The sequence below is a fragment of the Oryza glaberrima genome, chromosome 1 (assembly GCF_000147395.1).
Source record: "Oryza glaberrima chromosome 1, OglaRS2, whole genome shotgun sequence".
NCBI lineage: Eukaryota > Viridiplantae > Streptophyta > Magnoliopsida > Poales > Poaceae > Oryza > Oryza glaberrima.
In genome coordinates, this window is record NC_068326.1 from 11,636,308 (window position 1) to 11,645,318 (window position 9,011).

General features: G+C 41.1%; 1 protein-coding gene across 1 annotated transcript; it reads right to left on the reverse strand.

Moving 5' to 3' along the window:
• Positions 1 to 2,678: 2,678 nt before the first annotated feature.
• On the reverse strand, positions 2,679 to 7,738 carry LOC127760304 (probable glycerol-3-phosphate acyltransferase 3). The gene is made up of 2 exons (XM_052284547.1): positions 6,989 to 7,738; positions 2,679 to 3,864 (listed from the first exon to the last, which is right to left on the reverse strand). The coding sequence occupies exons 1-2, from the start codon at positions 7,736 to 7,738 to the stop codon at positions 2,947 to 2,949; spliced, it is 1,668 nt and encodes a 555-aa protein (XP_052140507.1). The 3' UTR covers positions 2,679 to 2,946.
• Between the last annotated feature and the right edge of the window lie 1,273 nt (positions 7,739 to 9,011).

The window sequence follows — 9,011 nt, forward strand, 5'->3', positions numbered from 1 at the left end:
CTTTTCTAGCCCATCAAGCAACACAACCCTGATAGGCAGCCAACCCTAGTCCCACCTTCCCTCCTCTAGTGGTCTCACCCATCACGTCATGTAGCCGGTGCACGACCGTCGCATCCTAAAATCAAACCATCGACTCCGCATCACGCATTCACTTCGCCTCAAAGCTTGATTCCCTAAATTAATCCATGTCAGTCTCCTTTCTAATCTTCCCCAACACTAGAAACAATAGGAACCTGGGTTAATAACAATGGCAAAATATTATTGTGCTTGTTTCAAATATGATTGGTGCTGGCCTTGGGCTTCGCACAACAATTGAAAATTGAATAATTGCAAGTAAACATTAGGGATGCTGCCCTTGTATTTTTTTTTTGTTTTTATTGCTTCCTTTTTAAGCAACTCACCTGGAAATTATAGTTTTGAATGCACACAGGTGAAGGGTTCAGGTATTGGCAAAATGCGAAATTTTTTTAAAAAATATACCTCTTTTTTATTGGTTTACATAAATATATACATTTAGAGGGATTTGCAGAAGTACACCATTATCGTAGAATGAAAGTGTGGACGCACGACTTCGCACGGCGAGGGCGCGAGACCAGCTGCTTGTCTCGCGTGACGAGTGCGAAGACCGCAACTTCGCATCCCTAACTACCATACTCGCGCTATCTATCTATTATATACTAAAATTCCATTAAACTTCCTACAAACGCTTTTAAGCTGCTATGTGGCATTCTATAAACACTCTCGAGTCGCCATGTGGTGCTCTAATAGAATAAAGAAATCTGACCAATGATTTTTATTTAAATTGTTGGACCCATTATTTTAGTTCGTTAGATTTATCTTTACAGAAAAATAAAAAATAAAATCTCCCTCCGTGCAGGCCTCGGCGCTTTCAGGTACTTACGTACGTACGATCCCTCCCAAGTCCCATCTCAGTGCATTTCCTTTTTTTTAAACCCATGATAATTAAAATTAAAAACTTTTTTACGTGCCTAAAAGGGCCATAGATAAACATCAACCAACTCTTTCTCTATCCTCTCCTAATAAATATTCCATTAAACATCATATAAATATTTCTAAACATCTATATAGCAATCTTAAATTAGAAAAAAAATACATTCGACCATCAATTTACATTATTTTAGGTCATCATATCAATCTTTTTCTTTTAAAAAACATCCAAAACCTCCCTCCACACTCCCATGCAGCGTTAAAGCCCATTAATCATCTTATAAATATTTCCAAACCAATCCGTGACACTTCTAAATTAAATAAAATCATAAAAAATTTAGAACAAAGCATCCAACCATTGGGTTGTTATTATATTTTTATTTAAAACACTCCCTAAATTTTAATAAAGCTGACATATCCATTACTTACATCCTGTTAGACACCTAATGACTTTCTATCAAGTTAATTAATTTCTCTCAACATGTATATGGGGGCTATTTACCTATACAATTTAATCTTGATGCTTTTATCAATAAATGATCTTATTAGGAGATAAATGAATAATCTTAAAATGATCATAGCATCTAAATTATATATATGATATATGAAGTCACTAATTAATAAATTAAAGAAAAATATTTAAATGATATCATTTTTTTACGTCATAATATGTACCCCATCTTGCCTAAATTTCTTATAGACAACCTATCAAATATAAAAACATGATCAGTTGAACACCATACTAATTGTACCAAGCATGTGGGTTACTCCAAGGAATCTTACCAGTGAAACAATCATGAGGTGGCCTTACCAATATATCGAGACAATTCCAGGGGATTAACGACCATGTTGATTTATTTCCTTTTGGTAAAACTTGCTAAGCTAAATCATAAATTACTGACATTTAGCGTAGAACAATATAGAAACATAAATTTTATTGTATGAGCTCTACTTTAATATTTCTTATTAATTGAAGAGAAATAATTTAGAACATATGACTTTACCTCATGGTAGGTTGTAGGCTCAACCCGCTTATATATTTAACCCAAATTGCAAAGATCAAATAATTTCAAATATGCTTCATAGAGTGGAATTCTCCAAGTTTTTTCTAAAAAAAAATGGACATGAAAATAATTCAAAATTTAACAAAAATTTATCTATTTTTTTAAAAAAAATGTTGGGTTTACAACCCATTATAAATAAAAATATTAAAACATTTTAGCGGGACTAATAGGATGAAAATATCTAAAACTTCAAAAACTTCAAATAGAATCTAACAAAAAAATAAACTTTTTGGCAAATGTTTGGAGCGAGATATCCCCGTGGGTAGTCGAAATACTTAGAATTTTCTCATAGGAACTACTACATCTATTGTTTTGATATAACATTTTCTCATAAATTGAAAATTGTATTGTTTTAAGTTATTTTAGTTTAAAATTTATGTACTGCAAGGGTAACTAGAAGAAAATCATTACCAACATTCGAAGCACATTAAATGAGTTCAATTTTAGTTTAGATATTATAGTAAAATAATATTTTAATACAACGTCACCCATAGATGGACATCGTTATAAAATTTCACGCACGTTAAATAAGGTGCCCGTGCATGTGCGTTAAAATTTTACCACGTCAAATAATAATACGTTAATACCATCTTATTTTACGTAAAAGACCTACTTTTCATCTTCATGTTTATGTAGAGGATAAAAGAACACCACTTATATAAATAATAAACATCAATGTCTCGTACAAGTTACTCTCTCGGTCCCAAAATGTTAATTTAATTTTAAGACAGAGGGAGGGAGTACAGTGTGAGTAACTCCATTACAAGTTACAACTGAGCACAACCGGGGTGTGTCTTACACACCTTGTTTAACTGGGTAATTAAGCTTCCTAATTACGCCAAGCCAGGCACAAGCACAACACATACTTTACCCACAGTAGACACCATGCATGCAAGCGGGCCATCGATCGAGTCCATTGACGTTTAGTTAACCATTAAGTACTCCCTCTTGATGGTGGTGGCGGCCGGCGAACGCGGCGCCGATCGACGCCGCCATCGTTGCCGGTGAGGGCGAGGTACTTGTCCCTCCTCGTCAGCGCCGTGCGCGTGTACCCCAGCGCCTCCGCGATCCGCCGCTGCACCTCGTTCGCCAACTCCGGTCCGCCGCCGCCGCCGTCGCCTCCGACGGCGACGGGATCCAGGAGCTGCACGACGTAGGCCGGCGTGGGGTTCATGAGCAGGTAGAGCGGGTCGAGCAGCTTCCGCCCCCCCGCCGTCGTGCCGTGGAACATGGACACCGCCGAGTGCAGCGCCACGGGCTGCACGTCGGCGCCGAGCTCCGTGAACAGCGGGCTGAACCGCAGCAGGAACGGCTCCCGGCAGGTGGTGCCCTCGGGGCACACCACCAGCCCGCCGCCGCCGCCGCCGGGGAGGGACAGGTGGGCCTGCATGGCGGCACGGTCGGTGGCGCGGTCGCGGGTGAGGCGGAAGGTGCGGATGGGCGCCAGGATCTCGGAGAGGCGGCTGATGCTGTAGGTGGCGGCGGAGAGGTCGGTGCGGCCGGTGGCGGCGGAGACGTAGAGCGGGTCGACCAGGGAGCGGTGGTTGCAGACGAAAAGGTTGTGCGCCGCCGCCGCCGCCGGCGGCAACGAGGAGGAGGAGATGCGGCGGCTGTGCATGCCTAGGGCGGCGAGGAGTGGCACGGAGATGGAGAAGGGGAGGAGGAGGAAGACGGCGGTGCGGAGGATGGCGAGGGGTGCGCCCAGCGGCAGCCACATGAACATGGCGAGCGTCGCGGCCGCCGTCGGCCGGAATGCAGTGCGGCCGTCGTGGAAGATGAGAGGCTTCGCGTAGCGCCGGGGATGGAGGGAGCGCCACCGCCGCCGCGCCGACTTGGTTGCCACGTACACCTCCTGCATGCATCATTGCACGGAATCAGAATTTTTATTCGATCAAATTCCGACCATAGCTCCCGTTTCTTTTCTCCAACAAAAGTTAAATTAAGATTAAGATTTTTGTGGCACGCTTTTCAAATTGCTAAACGGTACGTTTCAGACGAGAACTTTCTATATAAAAGTTGCTTTAAAATATTATATTAATCTATTTTTTTAAGTTTGTAATAATTAAAACTCAATCAATCGTACGTTAATACCACCTCGTTTTGCATTAAAAAATTTAATTTTCATCTTCAGGAGAAAAAAACACCACCTATATGTCTAACAGAAATAAGTAGGTGTTTTTTAAAAATAAAGTTCATAAAACCCCACCTATTATGATGCAAAGTTGCACAAAATCATAGATGTTTTGACGTATAGCACATAAGGTACTAAAATTTTAGAAAACTAGACCGTTAACTAATTTCAATACTCGTATTTCAAATTTTTTTAAAAAAATTCTTGCATACATGTAACATTGATATGATGATTAAAAAAACTCATAAATTTAAGATGTGGTCGTAGAACTTGAAAGCGTGACAGATCAAAGTCGAAATGATCAATAGTGCGGTTTGTTGAAACTTTATAGCCATAATATCTGGAGTTTAAGTGCCACGTACCAAAACCTATGTAGTTTTGTGCAATTTAGATCATAATGCCTAGAGTTAAGTGAAATTTACTCTCTTTTTTAATTAGTTTGCACGGTGGTTTGATTAATAATCTCATTGTTTTTCCGATGATAGTGATGGTTGGCGACTAATTTTATACTAGTCGTTGCTTATTTTACTCTTTTAAGCAAGTTTAATAGTAGAGCTCACTACTAATTGTAAACCCACTAATTGTAAACCTATAGTAAAGATAACATATATAATAGGTCAGTTATATGGTTAGCTGTAATTTTTTTCCGTTCTCTCACTTTCTCACGCCACAAAATTTAATGTATATTTTTTGAAGTATATGTAGAGTTAGCCCTTGAATGGGACCAACACTCCCCACTTTTTTTCCTTTCTCTTCCACATAAACCTGTTAAGCTTATTACCTATAGTTACTAAATTTAATACCAGAAAATATGGTCAAGCTTCCCATGCTGTGACGACCTGACTGTCTTCGAGTATGCGTCATGTCATCAAACTGTGGGCTACAACTATGTTCCCTTGGTCCATATTGTCACTACTTATGGGCCATAACCACAGGCTGCCACGGCACCTTCCTCGGCATTACCTCGCTATAAGTGGGCATCCTACCATAGCATCACTGTAACTATGTCATCTTTGGGCCACAATATTTATGTTCTTGTTATCTCCATTGTTGTCAGAGCAGGGAGCTCCTCTAGCAAGAAGGTAAGATACCCGCCCATGAGAGTTCGGTTAAGGTGAAGCTTGTGTCCGGAACATGTCAGAGAGTGTAGATGGGAGATTTATATAGGTTTGGGCTGCCCCGAAGCGTAATACCATACATCTATAATCTTGCTATGGATGATGGGATTTACAAAATGTATGTTGAGTGGATGTTATTCTAAGTGGGAGATGATGAACCATTCTTCACTGATTTTTGGCTAAAAATCTAATTCTGACTAACTGAACTTAACTATCCTAAAAACCGAACCCAATTCTCAATGGCATTGGTCCCTCTTTTATATGGTATGGGGATACCACAGTGCTTATGCTTATGTGCATGTGTGGGACCTAGCCCAAAGTAGTTGGTGTGCTCCGTCTTATCTTTATCCCTCCAAGAGAACTGGCCGGATGTGACGGGCTCACCTAACAGCTGACATGAGGAGCAATGTAATCAAAGTCTTCGTCGAGTTGTCAATGGGTCTACCGGTCATCCACCGATGCTGATAAAGGTGGCCCATCGGATGATAAGGCACAGACCGTGTCGCGTCGCGCTTCTTTTTATCCAAGGCAAAATGGGCAAGCGAGGAGAGGCATGCACTGCCACATCCCCCACGTCGCATGTGATCGGTCCACAGAAACCATATCACACCGCAATTAATGCAGAATGATAGGGTAAGGATATACATAGACTCGGGTCAAATCTCCTTAATGAAGTAGATTCGCTATTGGTGACCTCGGGTCCCTGGCCTATTTGTTGCGATCGTCGTGGCCCCGAGCTGATGCCGATGTTAGGTCATCTTATTTGGCTCGGGGTAACACTTGGGTCCCTTCATCTATTCTTGCTTTGATCATCATGGGTCTCATAGTGCCTCGAGCAGCCGATAGAGTTGGCAGAACCCTTGTTTTCACTTCTTTGACAATCATTATCCATGCATTGATACTCTAGTTTTCCTCACTAATCATAATTACCCACCAGGTTATTCTTCACCTAACTTTAAGTACTATTACCACGTCTTTTTTTTTGGGTTACCACTATTGTTGTTCTCGGCCAGTCAACTACCCCTACCAATGTCGGCTCTTCCTCAACTATGTTGATTCTACTTTGACAACAGTGAGTGCATCATATCTCTAGCTAGCCTTGATCACCAAAACTATCTAGAAGTATAATACTCCCTCTGTATTATTTTAATGTATGACACTGTTGACTTTTTATCAATGTTTGACCATTCATTTTATTCAAAATATTTATATAATTATTATTTATTTTATTGTGACTTGATTTATCATCAAATATTCTTTAAGCATGACATATTTTTTTGGGTTTTATATTTATATTTGTAAAAAAAAATTTGAATGAGACGAATGGTCAAACATTGTTCAGAAACATTATACTCCCTCCGTTTCAGGTTATAATACGTTTTACCTTTAGTCAAAGTCAAACTGTTTCAAGTTTGACTAAGTTTATAGACAAATATAATAATATTTATAATACTAAATTAGTTTCATTAAATCAATAATTGAATATATTTTCATAATAAATTTGTCTTAGGTTAAAAATGTTACTATTTTTTTATAAACTTAGTCAAACTTAAAACAATTTAACTTTGACCAAAGTCAAAACGTTTTATAACCTAAAATCTGAAATGGAGGTAGTACATTCAAATACGGAAGGTCCGGAGTGAGTACATCCATGCATATTATATGCATGTTGACGAAGTGTGACGTGGACAAGTTTGTGACACATGCATGTACAGCGAACTACTAACCTTGCAATACTTTTGAAAGATCCGACTGAACGATCTCCCACGTCCACCAATGCCGACGACGACGCGGCCATCGCCGTCGCCGCACGTCTCCTTCTCCGCACCTCCGATCACCTCCTCCATGTCCAGCCTCCGGAGCACCTCGCCGTCGGACTCCATCAGACCGAGGTAGTACCCGCCGAACGCCCTCACCTCCGGCGCGACGACGGCGTCGACGCCGAGGTACTCCCTCAGGAACGGCTCCACCATCTCCCTCGGCATGCCGCTCACGCACACGCACCGCCGCCGCCGCACCGCCGCCTCGAACACCTCGGCGCTCACGTCCTCCAGGAGCAGCCTGGGCAACGTCGAGCTGCCCAGCCGGAACCCGTCCTTCCTCACGCCGGCGAAGCTCACCATGGCCATGACCCTGATCGCCCGGTCATGGCCGAGCAGGCGCAGCGCCGGGTAGAGCAGCAGGAGCAGGAGGCCGCGGAGGAGGCCGCCGCCGCCACCTCCTGCCTCCAGGGCGACGAGCATGAAGTACGGGAAAGTGGACGGCGACATCAGCAGGCCGCCCTCCACCTTGCACACGGTGGTGACGACGCTCGTCGTGGTGGTGTCCGGCGCCGGCAGCAGCTCGTCGTCCGACGGCCACCGGACGATGTTGTCTGCCGCCGCCGGCTGCGGCGGCGGCGAATGGACGAGGGGTCTGAGGCTCCTGACGATCTTGTTGAAGTACATTAGGAGAGACTTGGTGAAGACCTTAGTCATGGCTGCTGTGTGTACTGTGCAGGGGCTGGATCGATCGACCGAGCAGCACGAATTTTAAAGCAACGGAAGAACAGGCTGGTAGTGTGTCTACCTTCGACTGACGACAACTGTAGCTAACCTAGTATTTGCACCCCGAATAATGTGTGCCACATGCGTGGGTTTAATTACAAATACAGATAGGTAGGTGGTCAGCGGGAGAAGGGATTAATAAAAAGAAAATCCACTTTATATCATTTTCACGTATTAAACCTTAGTATATCACTATATATGTAATTAGTGAGAGTGTGAGACCCCTCTAACATAAATATTTCATGTTTAGAATAAGAAGCAGTATAACTTTCGAGAACTACCCGATAGTCATGTAGACCAAGATGGGTTGGATTATAGACCATATATATTGAGAGATGGCCCTATTTAGGGAAGCTTCAGATATCTATTTTCAGAATTTCTAGCTTCGTCAAACAGTTTGAATCTCACTTTAGACTGGTGAAAATATATCTAAAATGTTTAAGGTGCTGAAGATTTTGAAAGAATTTGCACCTGCTATGAAAGTCTTAGTATTTGTTTACTGGAAATGAATTAGTTAGCTAAGCTATAATTATTCAGTTTCAGATTCTTTATCAGCTAGATAGATAGATAGATAGACAGATAGATAGATATATTCACCCTGTAGGCTGTTACTTCTTATAACCTCCATCTGTCTAAACAGGACTAAAATCTGAGATGTTTGTAGAACGAATTAGACCCTCAACTCTTCTGTGCTTAGTTGGTCCAACTTTTATAATTCCTAATTAGTGTTGTAAATAATATTTTTTATTAATATATATCTACTGCGCAAGTACTTGAAATCTTTACCTATTATAAAAGTTTAAGGTGTTTTTGCTAGAATTTTGGTACGTCATTCGTGTTTGAAACGGTTTTAGTTTTATGTTTTGGTTTTAATCTATATGTCTACTACAAGAAATTCTTCTTAAAAAAGAAAGAAAAAGAAGTCCGACTAAAAAAAGGTAAATAAAGAAAGAAAAAAAAGTCCGACTTAACGAGCGATTAAAAAAAAAAGTTCCGTCGTCACTTAACGAGCGATTAAAAAAAAAGCTTCCATCGTTGTCCGTAAAAAAAAAGAAAAGAAAGATCTCTTGTCCGACTATGTAGAAAAAGGAAAAAAAATCTCCTAGTAAAAAAAAAGTCCGTTTGGTTTTTTTTGGCATCGATATTTACCTATTATAAAAATTTAAGGTGTTTTTGCCAAAATTTTGATACGTCATCCGTGTTT